This window comes from Jaculus jaculus, chromosome 1 (assembly GCF_020740685.1).
Source record: "Jaculus jaculus isolate mJacJac1 chromosome 1, mJacJac1.mat.Y.cur, whole genome shotgun sequence".
In the NCBI taxonomy this organism is placed as follows: domain Eukaryota; kingdom Metazoa; phylum Chordata; class Mammalia; order Rodentia; family Dipodidae; genus Jaculus; species Jaculus jaculus.
Window position 1 is genome coordinate 176,989,695 of NC_059102.1, and position 22,993 is coordinate 177,012,687.

The window sequence follows — 22,993 nt, forward strand, 5'->3', positions numbered from 1 at the left end:
AAAACCTGACAGCCCCGGTTCAATTCCCTAGGACCTACATAAAGCCAGATACACAAAGTGGCACATGCGTCTGGAATTTGTTTTCAGTAGCAGGAGGCCCTGACATGCCAATTGTCTCTCTGCTTGTAAACAAATTATCAAAAAATACTTTAAGAAAAGGTGAAATATGAAGTGTACAGCAAATCAATTTGTGCTCCCTAGAGTGCCTCAAATGAAGTTAATTCCTACTAAAATCTTTGATTTTTTTTTTTTTTGCAGGTTTTCAATACCTGTTGTTCAGAAAATTATGTTAAATCATGGCCAGTGCAAACAACGTGACTAAGCTAATTTTCACTGGCCTTTTCCAGGACCCAGAGGTGCAGAAGGTGTGCTTCGTGCTGTTTCTCCCTGTGTACCTGGCCACAGTGCTGGGCAACGGTCTCATTGTTGTGACAGTCAGCATCAGTAAGAGCCTGCGTTCCCCCATGTACTTCTTCCTCAGCTCCCTGTCCCTGGTGGAGATCTGTTACTCCTCTACTGTTGTCCCTAAGTTCCTCACTGACTTACTTTCCAAGATTAAAACCATCTCTCTGAGGGGCTGCCTGGCTCAGATTTTCTTCTTCCATTTCTTGGGGGTTGCTGAGATCTTCTTACTTGTGGTGATGGCTTATGACTGCTACGTGGCCCTCTGCAAGCCTCTCCATTATACGAACATCATGAGTCATCCACTGTGTCACATGCTGGTGGCTGGCTCCTGGCGGGGGGGCATTATTCACTCCATAATCCAGATTGTCATCACCATCCCTTTGCCCTTCTGCGGTCCCAGTGTGGTTGACCACTACTTCTGTGACCTGCAGCCATTATTCAAGCTGGCCTGCAAGGACACCTTTGTGGAGGGGGTTATTGTGCTGGCCAACAGTGGCTTAATCTCTGTCTTCTCACTGCTCATCTTGGTGACCTCCTACGTCATCATCCTGGTGAGCTTGAGGAAGCGCTCTGCAGAGGGCAGGTGCAAGGCCCTCTCCACCTGCGCCTCGCACATCGCCGTGGTCATCTTGTTTTTTGGACCTGCCATCTTCCTCTATATGAGACCCTCCTCTACCTTCACTGTGGACAAGCTCGTGGCTGTGTTCTACATGGTCATCACCCCCATGCTGAACCCCATTATCTATACCCTCAGAAATGCAGAGGTGAAAAATGCCATAAGAAGGTTGTGGGTCAAAAATACCTCAAAGGTGGAGTTAAAGGAGAGCTAAGAAATTGGAAGCAGATTTTAGAAATCCCAGGTCTTTGTTGATGTGTGATTTCCTCTTTTTTTTTTTTTAAAGGTAGGGTCTCACTTTAGCCCACTATGTAATCTCAGGGTGGCCTCGAACACTCAGTGATCCTCCTTCCTCTGCCTTCCGAGTGCTGGGATTAAAGGCGTGTACCACCATGACCAGCTTCTGTTTTTTTTTTTTTTTTTTTTGATATATAATTTAAGTATGATAGCAATGAAAACTAATTTTTCTAATGCTATCCTTCTAAAAAGCTCCTTGTATCTTGGCATAATGTTGGGACAGAACTGAAATATTTTTCAGTGACATGTTGAGTTTGCTTGGCTGCATGGGTTTCTATAGTGTTGTTGGTTTAACCTAATTTAAATTTCATATCAAGTGCAAATGCAAGGGCCTTTTACAAAACATGTAGCTTTCAATCACACATGGTCATTTTTCATTGTTGTAGTGTATAGTATAATATTTCAATAGATGTATATAATGTGTAATGATTAGTTTACAGTTGTAGATATATTATCATCTAACACAGCATTTATTTTTGTTGAGAATACTGTATTCTCTACTCTCTACTTTGAAGTATTCAGTTAGTTTTTCTTCCTCATAGGTACCCTACTCTGCTATAAAGCCTTTGGAGCTTTCTTCCTACCCAGCTGCATCAAGGTACAAAGGAGAAAAACTTGAGAAATGTTTCATAAAATTAATTAAAATTAATTTTTTTCCACTATGCCAAGAAACAATAGGTTGTTATAGGAAAATGATAGTGTCAGGGGTGACAGGGTTAGGGAATCTCCCAGTGAGTTGTTTGTCAGAAAGAACCCATGAGGCCCTGAAAACAATGCAGGCTATTGCCAATAATCTTGGTTCCCCATCATATGTAGAATTTCAGAGCCTGTTGGTGAAGACACCACAGGCGTAAGTTGTAGCACACTGAGCAAGTCAGGGGACTGAGCTGGAAGCCTCTTCCCTGCGGTCTCTCTGTCATGGTGCTGGAAGGTACTGTGCAGGTTGGCGGGGCAGGGGAGAAAAGATGCCAACGGCCTTAACTAGCGCAGGACCTGTGTGTTACACATCTGCCACGCAGGCAAGATCGTCCTGCTTGTGTGTTAGGTGCATGACTGTTGTGGGGGTTACCACATGTTCCATGTTTGGATTTGAGGCCCACTCCACAGGACGGAATTAATGCCTGGTAATGACAACCTAGTCAAAGGTCATGGCTTGGAAAGTCATAGGCAATGAAAGGGAAGGTAATGCTGTCACTTGGCATATAAATATGTTGTGTCCTTTGAATTGCCCTCTAAATACCTATGTCTGTGCTTATAGATTAATTCTTCTCTCACTTTTGGCCACAAAGCTTCTTTCCTTTTCTTTTTAAAATTTTTATTAGCATTTTCCATGATTATAAAAAAATATCCCATGGTAATTCCCGCCCACCCCCTCACACTTTCCCCTTTGAAATTCCATTCTCCATCATATTACCTCCCCATCACAATCATTGTACTTACGCATATACAATATCAACCTATTAAGTGCCCTCCTCCCTTCCTTTCTCTTCCCTTTATGTCTCCTTTTTAACTTACTGGCCTCTGTTACTAAGTATTTTCATTCTCATGCAGAAGCCCAGTCATCTGTAGCTAGGATCCACATATGAGGGAGAACATGTGGTGCTTGGCTTTCTGGGCCTGGGTTACCTCACTTAGTATAATCCTTTCCAGGTCCATCCATTTTTTTGCAAATTTCATAACTTCATTTTTCCACAAAGCTTCTTTTCTCAGATTGTGATGACTACTAGGGAGACTTAAAACTCATCAATGTGCTGAGAGAAAGTGGCAGTTAAATACTCAGCACTAAATGAAACATCTCTGTCATTCACCAAGGCTCAGGGAACATTGTAGAAGAGGTGGCGGCAATAATATAAGAGGTAGGGATGGGGAGGACTGCTTGGAAATGCTGTCCTCTGGACATGAAGTGATTATTGTACGGATGGCCTCACAATGGCCGTTGTTACCTGGCTAATACTGCCCCTTAAACAAGTCATTGTGGATGACGGAGAAAGGCAAATATATATATATATCAAAGTAGAAGAGAGATTAGTTGGAAAGAAGAAGAGTTCTATGGAAGGGGCATGGGGGCAAAGGAAAGTATTGGGAGGGAATTATGTGCATGTGTGAAAATTGTCAATAAAAAGTTACAAAATAGGTAATAGGAGGAGAGCATCCTCAAATTAAAGTATCTTCATGTATTAAAATTCTCAATAAAAATTATGTTTCCCTTCTCTTTTGCTTATTAAACTTTTCTGGAGAGAATATCCTATATTTCATTAAAAAGGTAACCAATCAGACGAATGATCAGCAGATACTTAGTGACGAGGTTATCAATCTGATTTTCTTTTCTAATGTGAATCAGTGTCTCTGTGAAAATTTCACCCAGGAATTTTTACATTTTCTTATTGGCAGTTGAAAGCTTTTAGCATATACCATCTGGTACTGGCTGCCAGAAAAATCCCTGGATCTATTTTATTTCTTATGTTATGATGTTACAAAAGATAGTCTTTGGTCTCTCTCACAATGTCCAATGTTCACACACTAAAGTAATATCAAAATGACATTCTACATACAAATAGGGAAATATTCAGTCCAATGTTTTCACAAAAAGGAAATCATTTTCAGGCTGATCTATTTGTCAAAAATGCAGAATGTTAAAAAAAGTTTCTTCATAACCTGAAGAATGAATGTCAGGGTAATACTGTCCATGTATGTTTCTGCTCCAATCTCTGTTGCTTACTTTAAGTGACCACATCCAGTTGTCCTTATGACATTGCTATTTCCTGGTAAGATGATGAAAGAGCCTATGTCTAGATTGCTGCCATGCCTCTCAGAATCTCCATAATGACACAGCTCTCACATCATTGTTAACCACTTAGAGCAGGAGTGTATAACCTTCCAACATGGCAAATTGATGTTGTTATCTACCAAAATGCTAGGTTGCATCCACAGCCATTCTGGATGCACACAGCCTCTGGGCCTCATGATGGGCACACCTGACTTAGACTCTATCTTACCATTGGCCTCTGTTGGCTTTGAATTGCACAGAAATGAATTGAATTTGTCTTACATACATTTAACTTTAATAAGCATGAAAATCTCCAAGCAGGGTGTTTCATCAAATGTGTAGGGGTTCTGAGGGTACAGAAAACAGTCAAATCAAAGCAATCTATAGCTAGCAGGTAAAGTATGGGTATGTTTCTGTGCTGATGAAAATTTTGTCTGTCTGTGCTCAACATAGTAGCTCAAGCAACAAATCTACAAAGAGCTTAACACACACACACACTTATTTATTCACTAAAACCTTAATTTATATGTTATGAATTTTAATTTACTTAAACCTGAATCTACATAGCCATGTATCATTAGTGGCTATGCAAATTGATAGCTTATGTGTAATGACTTTCAAGTATTCACTTCTGCTTTAAATTTGTGTCATCTCTCTGGGCCAGGATGAGACTCCACTTGTCCCAGTACCCTGATGGCTCTATGGCTAACTGCCCGTGATGTCAGGTTCTCAGTAATCGGCAATTTAGCTCACCCTCGCGCCTCCTGTCTAATCTCTCTAAACTCCTTCACAGCAGTCAGGGTGGCTGGAGGGAAGAGGCATGGAAGCAGTCATGAGCCATTCTCAGTCTATCCTCCATCTGGATCCTCTTGTCCCCCTTTTAGGAATTGACTAAAGCCTGTGCTATTCCCTGCCTTTTGATCAGCTGCCTCGAGGACGAGTGTTTTGCTGTGTTAAACATGGTTAACTATCCCCACTTGCAACTGCGACTTGTCTTTTTTTCCATGACACCTGTTACTTTTTTATTGGCCATTCTATCTTAGCTTCTTTATCTGCGTCATATAATTTCTTCAACTTCTACACATAGCAGTCAAGGGTTCTCAAGTCACTGCTATTTGTCTTAATATCCAAGATAGCCAGTAGAGTATTATTGCTTTCAATAATATTCATGTGTTGACCACTCATGAATACAGAGCTTGGAACTCTTTCTTGAACTTTGATGCTGTATATATATATATATACATATGACATAAACATACATATATATATTTTTTTTTTAATTTGCATCTCTTTCTCTTTCTGTATGGGTATGCTAGGGCCTCTTGTACCACTTATTACATCTGGCTTATGTGGGTGGCTTGGCAATTGAACACAGGCCAGCAGGCTTTGCAAAAAGTGCCTTTAACTGCTGAGGCATCTTCTCAGACCCTTATGTGTATATGCAACTAGTCAGTGTCAACATGTTAGGGAATTTGGGATCGCAACACCATTTAACATATCACAAACTGTATTTATGATCCTCAATCCCAACTTTCATTTTTAAAACTCTTTATTAACAACTTCCATAAATATAGACGATATGCCATGATCATAATCCCCTCCCACTGCTCTATTTTTTTCCTTCCCCCATCTATCCTCTACTGAATCTCATTTTCTTTGCAACTAGTCTTTTTATAGAAATTTTTATGTGATTTTATTTTTTTTCCTCTTTTCTCCTCTTATGTAGGTCTTGTGTAGGTAGTATCAACCACTGTGAGGTCATGAATATCAAGGCCATTTTTTTTTTTTTTTTGATTTTTCGAGGTAGGGTCTCACTCTAGCTCAGGCTGACCTGGAATTCACTATGTAGTCTCAGGGTGGTCTTGAACTCATGGTGATCCTCCTACCTTTGCCTCCCAAGTGCTGGGATTAAAGGCGCGCACCATCACACCTGGTTTTCAAGGCCATTTTAGTCCCCACATTCAGTAAATCATTCTGCTCTCAGGAAATGACAAAGTTGGTTTCATTGATCAATCCAAAATCCTTGAAACTATCTTTGATTTCACTTCTTTTTTTAAAAAAATTATTAGGAATTTTAATGTATGAACATAATGGAAATCAATCTCATTCCTATAGGGTTATCTTCTTCCATCCTCTTTTTTCTGTTCCCACCCCACTGAGGGCTTACTCAGTGGGAATATTGGACTCACTGTTGGGTCATGAATGCATCCGTTGGTTTCTGTAGGGAGGGCAATACCTAAAGCATGCCTTCCCACACTGTGGCTCTACATGCGTTCTTCCCCTTCTTCCACAATGTTCCTTGAGCCTTGGAGGGTGTGTTATACATCTGTTTGAATGTTGTGCTCAGCAGCCTCAGCTCTTCTGCTGTGATGAGCTTTGAATCTCCTTAGTGTCTACTGCCAGCTCCCTGGAGGAGGTTTCCAGCAGTGAGTTAGCACTCATGTTTAATCCACCACTTCCTCTGTAAAGTTTCCTGGGCTCTGGCAGGTGTGATAGAGATGACTTATCTTGTGCTAGGTACTTGGCTTTCTCTTCTTGTCAGTCTGATGGTCCTTTGGTCTCTTTGATCACCACCATCTGTAAGAAGCAGGTTTTCTAATAAAGAATGAGAGCAGCATAAATCAAAGGGGATAAACAGACATTTAGAAGACTTTTTGATGGGCAAACCCTCCATTTAGCCAAAGAACAGTGGAAACTGCCATTTAGGGTCTATAATCTTCCAAATCATAGGCTTCTGACTTGATTCTCAGTACCAGGCATGAATTTCCTCCCACTGAAAGGTTCTCATATCCAATCAGAGGGCAGTTGATTCCCCCCATAGCCTGTGTGCCACTATTGCACAAGTGTACACATCTTGCCTGGCTGATTTTGTAGCTTGTGGGATTCCCTGCTTTTTCACACTATTAGTGACTTTTATCCCCTAGCAGCTTACACAGCACTTTCTAGTATTACAAGAGATAGCCAGCAGGGAACTGGCTTCCATCTCAGTTATAGCATGATTTCTTGATGTCCTGAGACTGCATCCTATGGTGTCTTCAGCAATAGAGTATTACCATTTAGATATGGTGAGTAACCAAGTGCTTTGGCAATGAAGGCTGTTGATTTTTGTGTTCTACTGAAAGAGTTTATCAGCTCATGGGTTTTTGGAGGAGTCTCTTGGGTCACATGTATAGAATCATATTATCTTAAAATATGGCCTCCTCTAATTTGTATTGCTTTTATTTCTTTCTCTTATTGTTCGAGCTAAGACTTCAAGCATGATATTAAATAGCAAGGAGGAGAGTGGACACCTCTGTTTTGTTCCAGATCTTAATGGAAATGCTTCAAACTTTCCCCATGACATGGGCTTTGGGTTTGTTGTACATAGCCTTTAATGTGTTGAGATAAATCCTCCATTCCTAGTCTCTCCAGTACTAATTAATTAATTGACTTAAGAGTGAGTGAGCAAGAGAGAGAGAGAGAGAGAATGAATGAATGAATATGAGTAGATCAGGGCCTGTCACTACTACAAAATAATTCCAGACACATGCACCACTTTGTGTGTCTGGCTTTATGTGAATTCTAAGGAATTGAACCTGGCTGGAAGGCTTTGCAAGCAAGTTCTTTTAACTGCTGAGCCATCTCCCCAGTCCTCTCCAGTGTTTTCATCAAAAAGGGATATTGTATTTAATTAAAGGCCTTTTCTTCCTCTCTTGAGATGATCACATGTTTCTGTCCTTAAGTATCATGTTTATTTATTTTTGAATGTATTTTTATTGACAACTTCTATACTTATAGATAATAAACCATGATAATTCCCTTCCTTCTCCCACTTTCCCCTTAACAACTACACTCTCCATCCTATCCCCTCCCTCTCTCCATTAGTCTTGCTGTTATTTTGATGTCATCATCTTTTCCTATTATGAAGGTCTTGTGAAGGTATTGCTAGGCACTACAAGGTCGTGGATATTGAGACCAATTTTTGTCTGGGCAGTTGCATTGTAAGGAGTGGTGCCCTTCCTTTGGCTCTTACATTCTTTCTGCCACCTCTTCTGCAATGAACCCTGAGCCTTGGAGGGTGTGATAGAGATGTTTCAGTGCTAGACACTATTCCATCACTTCTTCTCAGCATGATGTTGCCGTCTGGGTCTTCCCACTGGTCACCCCATCCAAAAAGAGAAACTTCTCTAACCAAAAGTGAGAGCAGCATTAATATATGAATAAGAACTTTAAGTGTAGTGCTTACAGGGAAGTTTGGTGAGCACAGTATATGAATTTAGCCAGACAAGAGCAGGCTTTATACCCGAAAGGCTCATGGGCTCCCCTGCCATAGGCTTTTGATTAGGTTTTCAGTACCAGGTATGCATTCCCTCCCATAGAGCTGACCTCCAGTCCAATTAGACAGAAGTTGGTTTCCCCCAGAGCAGATATGCCATTATTGCACCCATTCAGTCATTTGGCCTGTCTGGCCAAGCTTGAAACTTCCAGTGTCCACTGTTTTCACCACTGATGATTTCTGTCTGTCGTAGGGTGGCATGCAGTACAGCTTTTTCCAGCTAAGTATCATGTTTATTGGCTTCCATATGTGGAATAATCCCTACAACCCTGGGTGAAATCTAATTGATCCAACTGGATGGTACTTTTGATGTGTTCTGGAATTTGATTTATAAGAATTTTATTGAGAAGTTTTGGGGTCTAAGTTTATCAGGAATATTGGTCTATAATTTTCCTTTTCTTGTGTCTCTGGTTTGGGTAACAGTGTAGTTGTCTTTGTAGTAAGTAGTTAGGGAGTATTCCACCTTTTAAATTTTATGCAATTAGCTGAGAGAAGTGGTTTCAGTTTTTCTACAATGGCTTAGGAGAAATCAGCAGCGAATCCATATGGGCCTGGACTTTTTTTTTGGTTGGGAAACTTGTAATTACTTCTTCAATCTTGTTAGATGTATAGCTCTGTGAAGATAGTTTATCTCTTCTGGGTTTAGCTTTTGTAGAATGTATGAGACAAGAAATTCATCCATTTCTTCCAGATTCTCCAATTTTTGGGATATATGTTTGTGAAGTATGTCCTTATGATTCTCACAATTTCATTGATATCTGTTGATATCTTCTTTTTCATCTCTAATCTTGTTGATTAGGGTCTTCTCTCTCTTTTTATGATCAATTTGGCCAGGGATCTATCAATCTTGTTTATTTTTTCAAAGAACCAACTCTTTGTTTCATCAATTCTTTTAAAAGATTGCTTTTATTTTTATTTATTAGAGACAGAGAGGGGAGGGAGAGAGAGAGACAGAGAGAGAGAGAGAGAGAGAGAGAGAGAGAGGGAGGGAGGGAGGGAATAGGCACATCAGGGTCTCTAGCCACTGCAAACAAACTCCAGATGCATGCACCACCATGGGCATCTGGCTTATGTGGGACCTGGAGAATTGAACCTGGGTCCTAGGCTTCGCAAGCATGCACCTTAACCATTAAACAATCTCTCCAGCTCTGTTTCATCAACTTTTAAAATTGCTTTCTTTAATTCTAATGCATTGATTTCTGCCCTAATATTATTTCTTTCTTGTACTTTTGGGTTTGGATTATTCTTGTTTTACCAATGCCTTTCTGTGGTGGTTTAAATTATGTGTCCCCCAATGAACCCATATGTTCTGAATGGTAGGTCCCTAGCAGGTGACAATTTGGGAATTAGAGCCTTACTGGAGGAGGAGTGTTATTGGGGATGAGCTTATGGGTTTTATAGCTAGTTTCCCCTTGCCAGTGTTCTGTTCATTTTCAGGGTGCTATTTCTTTTTTTTTATACACAAATTATATTTTATTAAGAATTATACAAACAAAAGTTCCAAATAAACAGTTTATAGAGGTCTTATTTTTGAATTTCTATGTAATAGCCAAGTTCTATGTACTGCCAAGTTGTAAGATCAAATAATTACAACCATGTAATACTTGACAAAATTATACTATTAAAATATCAGCATAACTTAAGTTTCCAAAACCAATTTAAGGTTTTGCATTACAACTAAAAAGGTCAGATTAAAATCTGGAAACAAATAACTTCCACTTTTTGAGAGATGAAGTTGGCGTACACATTGCAATCAAAGACTGTCGGGTCTGGTTTGGCACTCTTGCATGTGATGCGACTACCATGTCTGGAATTTTCATGTGTGAAGTGTCTACCAGGCCTGGCACTCTCACGTGTGAGGCGTCTACCAGGCCAGCCCCTTCGCTGCCTTTGCCTTGCTTCTGCCCCTTCCTTTTGCTCGCTTGGCCTTCAGCTTCTTCCTCTGCCTCTGGTTCATCCACACTGGGTACTGTCCATTCTGGTCTAGAAGAGTCTTTCTGTTTCTCTTAATCTCAGTCTCCATTTTCATGTCATCTTTTTCCTCTTCCATCACACAGTGAACTTTCTCCTGGCCCTGTTCATTTATAGGAAACAATCTCACAGATTACAAAGAGGATCCCTGTGTTTTTGTTCACTGATACAAACTGCTCTTTACTTTTCTCCTACTGATATTCTAATTTACAAGTAATGACTGGGAGGTACTCAGCCCTGTAAGTGCCAGCTGAGAGAACAGAGAAGTCAACATCCATCACTGCTTAAGACTGTTGATCATGTCACAGCCATGCCATATACCCCATAAGAGATGGGTGACAGTAAATTTTATGTGTATGTATATACACAAATATTATGGACCAAAAGTACTTATGAAGCTTACATACCACCAGGAAGCATATGATATATGTATATGAATTTGGAGAATACAGATTTTTAATCAATGGACCATCCTATACTACATGGGCCTATATGAAAATGTTATAATTCCAATTGAGTATAAGGTCATAGGTAACATTTCTTCTCCTTTCAAAACAACTAGTAGAATAAAATCACTATGCAAAACAGTATTATTTTTAATCCTAGTATCTTAAATTTGATACATGGGTGATGTTTATTAGATTCTCTTAAATTGCCTAGATTTTGAAGGCATTTTTTTTCCTTTTTATTTTTTTTAAATTTTTTTTAATTTTTTTTTAATTTTTATTTATTTGAGAGCGACAGACACAGAGAGAAAGACAGACAGAGGGAGAGAGAGAGAATGGGCATGCCAGGGCTTCCAGCCTCTGCAAACGAACTCCAGACGCGTGCGCCCCCTTGTGCATCTGGCTAACGTGGGACCTGGGGAACCGAGCCTCGAACCGGGGTCCTTAGGCTTCACCAGGCAAGCGCTTAACCACTAAGCCATCTCTCCAGCCCTTGAAGGCATTTTTTAATTTTTTGCTTTTTCGAGGTAAAGTCTCACTCTAGCCCAGGCTGACCTGGAATGCATTATGTAGCCTCAGGGTGGCCTCTAATTCTTGGCAATCCTCCTACCTCTGTTTCTCAGGTTCCAGGATTAAAAACATGTGCCACCACACCTGGATTTTTAGTTTTTTTGAGGCACAGTCTCACTCTAGCCCAGACTGAACTGAATCTCATTCTGTAGTCTTAGGATAGCCTTGAACTCACAGTAATCCTCCTATCTCTGCCTCCTCAGTGCTGGGATTACAGGTGTTACAGGTGTATGCAACCATGCCCAGCTTGAAGACTTAATGTTGTCTACATAAAGGACCCTAAAGACTCTACCAGAAAATTGTTGGAGCTGATAAACACTTAACAACATAACAGGATACAAAATAAACACACAGAAATCAGTAGCTTTCCTATAAACTAACAACAAACTTGCAGAGGATAAAATCAGGGAATTTCTCCCATTCACAATTGCCTCAAAAAAAAATAAAATAAAGTACTTTGGAATAAACCTAACCAAGGAAGTGAAGGGTCTCTTCAACAAGAACTTTAAAACATTCAAGTGAGAAATTACAGAAGACACTACAAAATGGAAAGACAGCCTATATTCTTGGATTGGAAGAACCAATATTGTAGAAATGTCAATCTTACCAAAAGCAATCTATACATTTAATAAAATACTCATTAAAATTCCAATGGCATTCTTCACCAAAATAGAAAAACAAATCCTTAAGTTGATTTGGAAACACAAAAAAAGCCTTGAACAGCCAAAACAATTTTGAACAACAAAAATAAGGCTGGTGGCATCACCATACCTGATTTTAGGCTATATTACAAAGCCATAGTAACAAAAACAGCATGGTACCGCCACAAGAACAGACATTAGATCAATGGAACAGAATAGAGGACCCAGATATTAACCCAGGCAGCTACAGCTATCTGATTTTTGACAAAAATGCCAAAAATATTCATTGGAGAAAAGAGAGCCTCTTCAACAAGTGGTGCTAGGAAAATTGGATATCTATATATAGAAGGATGAAAATTGTCTTTGCCCATGCACAAGAATCAAGTCCAAATGGATTGGGGACCTTAATATGAGACCTACAACTCTGAAATTGCTAGAGGAAAAAGTAGAGGAAACCCTGAAACATATTGTTATAGGCAATGACTTTCTGAATATAACCCCAATTGCTCAGGAATAAAACCACTAATCAACCACTGGGATATCATGAAATTACAAAGCTTTTGTACAGCAAAGGACACTGTGAATAAAGCAAAGAGACAACCTACAGAATGGGAGAAAATCTTTCCCAGCTAGTCATCTGACAGAAGATTAATATCCCGAATATACAAAGAACTCAACAAACAAAACAATAAGACATCAAACAACCCAGTTAAAAAATAAGCTAGGAATGCTAGGTGTGGTGGTGCATACCTTTAATCCCAGCACTTGGGAGGGAGGCAGAGGTAGGAGAATTGCCATGAGTTCAAGGTCACCCTGAGACTACATAGTGAATTCCAGGTAAGCCTGGGCTAGAGTGAGACCCGACCTCAAAAAACAAACAAACAAACAAAAGTCTATAGAACTAAATAGAGAGTTCTCAAAAGAAGAAATAAAGATGACAAGGGCTGGGGAGATGTCTTAGTGGTTAAGACCCATGCTTGTGAAGCTTAAGGATCAAGGTTTGATTCTCTAGGCCCCATGTAAGCCAGATGAAAATGGCATATGCATCTGGAGATCATTTACAGTGGCTAGAGGTCCTGGAATGCCAATTCTCACCCTCTCTCTATCTTTCTCTCCCTTTCTTTCTGTGTCTCTAATAAATAAACATAAATATTTTTATATTTTATTTATTTAGTTGAAAGAGAGAGAAAGAGAATGGGCATGCCAGGGTCTTCAGCCGCTGCAAACGAACTACAGACACATGTGCTACCATGTGCATCTGGCTTACATTGGTCCTGGGGAATCAAACCTGAGTCCTTTGGCATTGCAGGCAAGTGCCTTAACTTCTAAGCCATCTCTCCAGCCCAACATAAATATTTTTAAAAACAAAGAAATACAGATGGCATATAAACATCTAAAAAAGTGTTCTGCATCCTTAACCATCAGGGAAATGCAAATTAAAATGACTTAGAGATACCATCTCACTACTGTCAGAATGGGTATCATCAAGAAAACAAATAACAATATATTGGTGAGGATGTGGAAAAAGGGGAGCTCTTATACACTGTTGGTGGGAATGTAGTCTGGTACAGACATTGTGGAAATCAGTATGGAGGTTCCTGAGACAGCTAAAAGTAGATTTACCATATGATCCAGCTATAGCACTTCTAGGCATGTTTCCTAATGACTATTCTCACTACCTTAGAGATACTTGCACAACCATGTTTATTGCTGCCATGTTTATTCACAATAGCCAGGAAATGGAACCAGCCTAGATGTCCATCCACAGATGAATGGATAATAAAGATGTGGTACATTTACACAATGGAGTTGTATTCAGCAGTAAAGAAAAATGAAATTATATAATTTGCAGGGAAATGGATGGGTCTGGAAAGGATTATACTAAGTGAGATAACCCGGGCCCAGAAAACCAAATGTCACATATTGTCTCTCACATGTGGATCCTAGCTACAAATATTTGGACTTGTGTGTAAGCTGAAGCCAAAAATCAGTAGCAGAGGCCAGTAAGCTAGAAAAAGGCTATAAGGGAGGGAGGAGAGGGAAGAACTTTAGAGGATGGTATTGTATATATGTAAGTAGAAGAACAGATTACAGGTAGTGGAATGGCCTGTGAGGCCAGGGGAAGAGATTGAGTAAAAGAAGGTTGGAGAGAGCATCAATCAAAATTCAAAATATTCTGAATAAGACAGATGAAATCCTACTGGTTTGGACCATGGCACATCCAGAAGCCATAGATTGTTACTAGAAAATTTTCAGTGCTGGGGTGGGATACCTTCCAGTGAGTTGTTGGCCAGGGAGGTCCCTGTTGCCTCCAAAACATTACAGGCTATTGCTAAGGCCCCTGGTTTCCCATGAGATATAGATGGTAAGACCCTATTGATGAAAACTTTACATGCCTGGGTGCCAGGGTCACTGAGAAATGAAGTTGGGGCTGAGTTGACAACTTTCTCCCTATAGATGAGCCAACTTTTAGCTGTAAAAAGTTGCATTGCATGCAGCCCTATGGGAGACAGAAGTCATCAGTGGTGAAAACAGTGGACACTGGAAGCCTCACACTTGGCCAGACAGGCCAAATGACTGAACAGGTGCAATAGTGGCATGTCTGCTCGCAGTGCCTAGCATTACCTTCACAAGACCCTCATAATAAGAGAAAAAGATGGTGACATAAAAATAAAAGTGAGACTAATGGAGTAAGGGAAGGTATATGAGGGAAAGTGGAGTTGTAAAATGGGAAGTAGAGGAGGGGAGGGAATTATCATGGTTTATTGTCTGTAGGTATAGAAGTTGTCAATTAAAATTTTTGCATGGAAATATTAATCTTGATACAGGTTCCCTCATTTCTTTTCTTTGTAATTTGTCTGAATCATCAACTTTTTGGGGGAAGTTTTCACAGGACAATAGGTAGTTTGACACTGGGGAAAAATCTGAACAGTGACTACCACATATCATTGAAGAGAGCTGTGGTGGTTTGATTCAGGTGTCCCACATAAACTTAGGTGTTCTGAATGCTAGGTTCTCAGCTGATGGGGATTTGGGAATTAGCACCTCCTGAAGGCAGTGTGTTGCTGGGGGCAGGCTTATGGGTGTTATAGCCATTTTCCCCTTGCCAGTGTTTGTCACACTGTCCTGTTACTGTTGGAAAGGAGGTGATGTCCACCCTCTGCTCATGCTATTGTTTTCTCCTGCCATCACAGACTTCCTCTTGAGGCTTTATGCCAAAATAAACCTTTTTTCCCCACAACCTGCTCTTGACAAAATGTTTTCTGGCAGCAATGTGAACCTGACTAGTAAAGTTGATACTGAGAGTGGTGTCATTGCTGCTAGAAGCCTGTGTGGCTTTGGCCTTTTGGAACTGCTTTCCTGGAGGAATGTGGATGAGTTTGATATCATGGCATAAGAGATGCCTTGCAGTGCTGTAAGTACAGCTTGATTCATTATTTTGGTTAGAGTTGAAAGATCTGAATGCTCTAATAACTATGGAATGTGAGGTTTGGTTTGTTAGGGTGAGAAAGAGCTTTGCCTGCACTGTGTTTGAAGCAGTTTGTGCAAGAGGCTTGCTGCTATGCCCATGTCCTCAGAACTTGAGTAGGGTTGCTTTGCATAGGAAATGGACTGGTGTGAGCAGAGGAATATGGCACAGAAATGAAATCCTTAGGTGAACTGCTGCCCATTCAGCTGCAACTGAGAGATTACAACATTTGAGATTGGGCCAGCTGACCTGCATTGGGGCAACAAGAAGAATATAGACTCTTTTGAAGGGGCCAAATGCTCAAAGAGTGTCCTGTTATTCAAAGTCTGCTTTATTCCCACCTGGATTAACAATTTAGCACCCTACATGGTATTAGGAGTATAAGAAATGCAGGAAAGAGAGGGCCATTGAATTTGCAACATGGTCTTGTGTTTTGGAAAAGGCCATGGGCAGTTTGAAGCACATTTGCTAAGGATTGCATGGAGACCTGATGGAGCTGTGAAGATGGACCATGGTTTGCAGTGCAGATCCACTGGAGATGCCAGGACCACGAGATGGCTGCTGAGGGGAGCTGCTGGCCCTGAATGAATTTTCCAGGACTATGAGTGGCCTAGCTGGAAGGGCAGTATCAGAACTCCAGAGGCTTGTTGCTAGTTAGAATCATCAGACTTGGAGACTTGTCATTGACTAGAGTTGTCAGACTTAGACCTACAGAGTTTGGTACTTTCCCTGTTTAGACTTTGTATTGCTTGAATATTTCTTTGCTATGCCCAATGTCATCTTTTGCAGTATGAATGCTTATTCTGTGCCATTAGGTTTTGTTATTGTTGTTATGGTTTTTTGTATTAAAATTCATTTAAATATCTTGGACTATGGGATATTTAAAATATCTTGGACTATGGGAATGTTTGAACATCATTCAGATTGATAAAAACTATGGGGACATTGACTTCCGGTTAAGATGGCGGCGTAGGTACCACGCCAAAGCAGCCTAGGGGGGAAAAAGACCAAAAAAACTCAGCAAAATACACACTTTTACTAAAAAGTGAGGTGTATAGGAAATTGAGGCGGCCGCGGAGAAGTAGAAGAGTTATAGAGCATCCAGAGCCTGCACAGGCGGGAAAAGTGGCTCCGGCAGCTCAGCCAACCGCCGCAGCCGAGGCACAGCAGAAAGCCACCAGACTCTCAGCTTGAGCCGCAGGAAAAGCCAGGTGCAGGATTTTCCCCTCACACCACGCTCTCCGCAACTCGGAAACGTGAGGAGAGAGCGGCAGCGAGCAGCTGAGGAGCAGACCGCGAGGTAGAAGAACACGTGGAACAGCGAGACAACCAGAGCAGCCGTGGCTCCCTCCCCTCCCCTCCCCCATCGCCTGAACCCAGCTCCAGCGAACAGAGCAGCGGCCCAGAACCGGCCACGCCAACTTGGGCTGACAGAGGGACCCAAGCAGGAGCAGAGTTCAGCAGCAACATCAGCGGTTCCAGCACCAGCGGACCCAAGAGCGGCAGCGGCGGCAGATCCCGCAGCAGCGGCTTCCGGGGGAAGCAGCGGCGGTGGACACGGCAGCGGCAGCTTCAGCAGTGGTGGTGGCTACAGCGGTGGCAGCTACGGCAGCAGCAGAGGCAGCAGCAGCAGCTCGGTTTGCCCCATAGGAAAAGCAAGTGCCCAGCTCCAGAAATCAGAACAGCAGCCCAACGACCCAGGCAGCAACTTGACTGAGACCAAAATCACCCAAGGTAACTGGGATTGCACCAGGGAAGGGTCTCACTTGGTCACATGCTGACTTGGATCCCTCAACAGACCAGAAATCTAAACCTCTTTGTTGATAGAGGATCTGGTCATTATAATAACTACTCTTGCATACATACTCGGGGTTGTTGTTTTTTTTTAATTAATTATTTTTTTATTTGAGAGTGACAGACACAGAGAGAAAGACAGATAGAGGGAGAGAGAGAGAATGGGCGCGCCAGGGCTTCCAGCCTCTGCAAACGAACTCCAGATGCGTGCGCCCCCATGTGCATCTGGCTAACGTGGGACCTGGGGAACCGAGCCTCGAACCGGGGTCCTTAGACTTCACACGCAAGCGCTTAACTGCTAAGCCATCTCTCCAGCCCTGGGGCTGTTTTTGATTGAATGTGTAGAGTGTTTAGTTAAATTTTAGAATCTACCTGTATTTTATTCCACTCAGCCTGCTTGAATACTCCTATAGCAGGGAAACTCAACCCCTAAGAACATCTTTGTAGATACTCTGAGAGTCTTAAGAGCCACACCTAACACCTTAAGGTCCTACCCTGAAAATATATTACATCAAATCAATTGATACAGCTAAGAATACACAGCTAGCTAGAAAATCCAAGCATTAACTTAATCCAAGATGCAAAAATATATACATTATAACACAAGAAACACTAAAAAGCAAGATGATATAAATCCACCTAAAAGTATTAATGCATCAGAAATGTCCTCCAGTGAGAAAGAGTTAGAGGAAATGCCTGAGAAAGAGTTCAAAAGAATAATTATAAATATGTTCAAAGAGGTCAAAGAACACATGAAAACAATCAAAGAAGAAATCAAAGAGGAAATCAAAGGAATCAAAGAAGAGGCAGGACACCAATTTAATGAAATAAAGAAGGCAATACAAGACATAAATAGGGAAATAGAAATAATAAAGAAAAACCAGTCAGAATTACTAGCAATGAAGAACACAGTTAATGAAATAAAAAACTCTGTAGAAAATCTCACCAGTAGGATGGATGAGGGAGAGGACAGAATATCTAAGCTAGAAGACCAGGTGGCAGACCTAATGCAGTCCAACAAAGAGAAAGACAAACTTATAGAAAAGTATGAGTGGAAATTTCAAGATATTCGGGACACTAGGAAAAGATCCAATATAAGAATTCAGGGCATAGTAGAAGGAGAAGAACTCCACTCCAGAGGCATAGTAGGCATCTTCAACAAAATCATAGAGGAAAATTTCGCCCAAATTGGGAAAGAGGTGCCAATACAGATACAGGAAGCCTTTAGAACCCCAGCCAGACAAAACCTGGAAAGAACCTCTCCTCGCCATATTATAATCAAACTTCCAAACACACACACCAAAGAAAAAATATTGAAAGCAGTTAGAGAGAAAAATCATGTTACCTACAAAAGCAAGCCCATCAGGATTACAGCAGATTATTCAACACAAACTTTTAAAGCCAGAAGGGCTTGGAGTGATATATTCCAAGTTCTGAAAGATAACAACTGTCAACCAAGGTTACTTTATCCTGCAAAGTTATCCATTCAAATAGACGGAGAAATAAGGACATTCCACGACAAAAGCAGGTTAAAGGAGTATTTGAAGACAAAACCAGCTCTACAGAAACTACTTGATAGAATCCTCCATGCTGAACAAAAGGAAAAGCACACATATAAGGAACCTAGAAAAAACAAGCTATACTCAAATACCAGTTAACAGAATTGAGCACAGGTAGAACCAGTAACACACACACACACACAAAAATGGCAAACATAAATACACACCTTTCAATAATATCTCTTAATATCAACGGTCTCAATGCCCCAACAAAAAGACAAAGATTTGCAGACTGGGTTAAAAAGCAGGATCCTACAATTTGTTGTCTCCAAGAAACTCACCTTTCTACAAAGGATAGACATTATCTTAGGGTGAAAGGTTGGAAGACGGTGTTTCAAGCAAATGGGCCTAGAAAACTAGCAGGGGTTGCCATCCTAATATCAGACAGGGTAGACTTTAGTCCGACGTTAGTCAAGAAAGATAAGGAAGGTCACTTTATATTGATTAAGGGCACACTCCAACAGGAGGACATTACAATCCTAAACATATATGCACCTAACATGGGGGCTCCCAAATTCGTCAAACAAACACTATTAGAACTAAGGTCACAGATAACACCAAACACAGTGGTGGTGGGTGACTTTAACACCCCACTCTCATCAATTGACAGGTCATCCAGGGAAAGAATAAACAGAGAGGCATCTGGACTAAATGAGGATATAGAAGGAATGGACCTAACAGATATATACAGGACATTTCATCCAAAGGCTGCAGAATATACATTCTTTTCAGCAGCACATGGAACATTCTCTAAAATAGACCATATATTAGGACACAAAGCAAATCTTAACAAATTCAGGAAAATTGAAATAATTCCTTGCATTCTATCTGACCACAATGGAATTAAACTACAAATCAGTAGCAAGAAAGGCTATAGAGCATACACAAAATCACGGAAACTAAACAATACACTACTAAATGATGAGTGGGTCAATGAAGAAATCAAAAAGGAAATCAAAAAATTTATAGAGTCAAATGATAATGAGAACACAACATACCAAAATCTCTGGGACACAATGAAGGCAGTTCTAAGAGGTAAATTTATAGCCTTAAGTGCCTATATTAAGAAATTAGAAAGGTCGCAAATAAACGACCTAATGCTTCGCCTTAAAGCCTTGGAAAAAGAAGAACAAGGCAAACCAAAAATCAGTAGACGGGAAGAAATAATAAAGATTAGGGCAGAAATTAATGAAATAGAAACAAAAAGAACAATCCAAAGAATTAATGAAACAAAGAGTTGGTTCTTTGAAAGGATAAACAAGATTGATAAACCCTTAGCAAATCTGACCAAAAGAAAGAGAGAGGAGACACATATTAATAAAATCAGAGATGAACAAGGTAACATCACAACTGATTCCAAAGAAATTCAAAAAATCATAGAGACATACGATAAAAGCATATACTCCACAAAGTATGAAAATCTGAAAGAAATGGATGATTTCCTTGATCTATATGACCTACCTAAATTAAATCAAAATGAGATTAATCACTTAAATAGACCTATAACAAACATGGAGATCCGAACAGTTATCAATCAACTCCCAACTAAAAAAAGCCCAGGCCCAGATGGATTCACTGCAGAATTTTACCAGACTTTTAAGGAAGAGCTAACACCATTACTTCTTATGCTTTTCCAGGAAATAGAAAAAGAAGGAATTCTACCAAACTCCTTCTATCTATGAGGCCAGCATCACCCTGATACCAAAACCAGGCAAAGATAGAACAAATAAGAAAATTACAGACCAATATCCCTCATGAACATAGATGCAAAAATTCTCAACAAAATATTGGCAAAGAGAATACAAGAGTATATCAAAAGGATCATTCACCCTGACCAAGTAGGCTTTATCCCAGAGATGCAGGGATGGTTCAACATACGCAAATCTATAAATGTAATCCATTACATAAACGGGTTGAAGGACAAAAATCACATGATCATCTCATTAGATACAGAGAAAGTATTTGAAAAATCCAACATCCCTTCATGATAAAAGTCCTACAGAGACTGGGAATAGAAGGAACATATCTCAATATAATAAAGGCTATTTATGACAAGCCTACAGCCAAAATATTACTAAATGGGGAAAAACTGGAAGCTTTTCCACTAAAATCAGGAACAAGACAAGGGTGTCCACTGTCCCTACTTCTATTTAATATAGTTTTGGAAGTCTTAGCCATAGCAATAAGGCAAGAGACACACATAAAAGGGATACAAATTGGAAAGGAAGAAATCAAGTTATCATTATTTGCAGATGACATGATTCTATACATAAAGGACCCTAAAGACTCTACTAGCAAGCTGTTAGAGCTGATCAAAACCTACAGCAATGTAGCAGGACACAAAATAAATACACAGAAATCATTAGCCTTCATATATGCTAACAACAAACACACAGAGGATGAAATCAGAGAATCACTCCCATTCACAATTGCATCAAAAAAATAAAATACCTTGGAATAAACCTAACCAAGGAAGTAAAGAATCTATACAATGAGAACTTTGAAACACTCAAGCGAGAAATTGCAGAAGACACTAGAAAGTGGAGAAACATCCCTTGTTCCTGGATTGGAAGAATCAATATCGTGAAAATGGCAATCTTACCTAAAGCAATCTACACATTTAATGCAATCCCTATCAAAATTCCAAAGGCTTTCTTCATGGAAATAGAAAAAACAATCCAAAAATTCATTTGGAATCAGAAAAAACCTCGAATATCTAAAACAATACTGAGCAACAAAAAAGAGGCTGTTGGTATCACCATACCTGATTTTAACCTATACTACAGAGCCATAGTAACAAAAACAGCATGGTACTGGCACAAAAACAGGCATGTAGATCAGTGGAACAGAATAGAGGACCCAGATGTTAGCCCAAGTAGCTATAGCCACCTGATATTCGATAAAAATGCCAAAAATACTCATTGGAGAAGAGACAGCCTCTTCAGCAAATGGTGTTTTGAAAACTGGATAAATATCTGCAGAAGGATGAAAATAGATTCTTCTCTCTCGCCATGCACAAGAATTAAGTCCAAATGGATTAAAGACCTTAACATCAGACCGGAAACTTGGAAACATGCTATAGGAAAAAGTAGGGGAAATCTTTCAACATATTGGTCTTGGCAAAGACTTTCTGAATACAACCCCAATTGCTCAGGCAATAAAACCACAGATTAACCACTGGGACCTAATGAAATTACAAAGATTTTGCACCGCAAAGGACACAGTGAAAAAAGCAAAGAGGCAACCTACAGTATGGGAAAAAATCTTCGCCAGCTATATATCTGATAGAGGATTAATATCTAGGATATACAAAGAACTCAAAAAGTTAAATAATAAGGAATCAAACAAGCCAATCAAAAAATGGGCTATGGAGCTAAATAGAGAGTTCTCAAAGGAAGAAATATGAATGGCATATAAGCATCTAAAAAATGTTCTACGTCACTAGTCATCAGGGAAATGCAGATTAAAACTACATTGAGATTCCATCTCACTCCTGTCAGATTGGCCACCATCATGAAAACAAATGATCATAAATGTTGGCGGGGATGTGGAAAAAAAGGAACCCTTCTGCACTGCTGGTGGGAATGTAATCTGGTCCAGCCATTGTGGAAAACAGTGTGGAGGTTCCTAAAACAGCTAGAGATTGATCTACCATATGACCCAGCTATAGCGCTCCTAGGCATATATCCAAAGGACTCATCTCATTTCCTTAGAAGTACATGCTCAACCATGTTTATTGCTGCTCAATTTATAATAGCTGGGAAATGGAACCAGCCTAGATGTCCCTCAACAGATGAGTGGATAATGAAGATGTGGTACATTTATACAATGGAGTTCTACTCAGCGGTAAAGAAAAATGAAGTTATGAAATTTGCAGAAAAATGGATGGACCTGGAAAGTATTATACTAAGTCAGGTAACCCAGGCCCAGAAAGCCAAGTGCCACATGTTCTCTCTCATATGTGGATCCTAGCTACAGATGACTGGGCTTCTGCGTGAGAATGAAAATACTTAGTAGCAGAGGCCAGTAAGTTGAAAAGGAGACATAAAGGGAGGAGAAAGGAAGGGAGGAGGATACTTAATAGCTTGATATTGTATATATGTAATTACAATGATTGTAATGGGGAGGTAATATGATGGAGAA

General features: G+C 40.2%; 1 protein-coding gene across 1 annotated transcript; it reads left to right on the forward strand.

Annotated features, from left to right (window-relative positions):
• Positions 1-296: 296 nt before the first annotated feature.
• On the forward strand, positions 297-1,235 carry LOC101596016 (olfactory receptor 142-like). The gene has a single exon (XM_045142097.1). It carries the CDS (start codon positions 297-299, stop codon positions 1,233-1,235), a length of 939 nt encoding a protein of 312 aa, XP_044998032.1.
• The last annotated feature ends 21,758 nt before the right edge of the window (positions 1,236-22,993 follow it).

Bases quoted from the DNA above. Each gene is read 5' to 3' on its own strand.
- LOC101596016 (XM_045142097.1), top strand. From the start codon at position 297: ATGGCCAGTGCAAACAACGTGACTAAGCTAATTTTCACTGGCCTTTTC.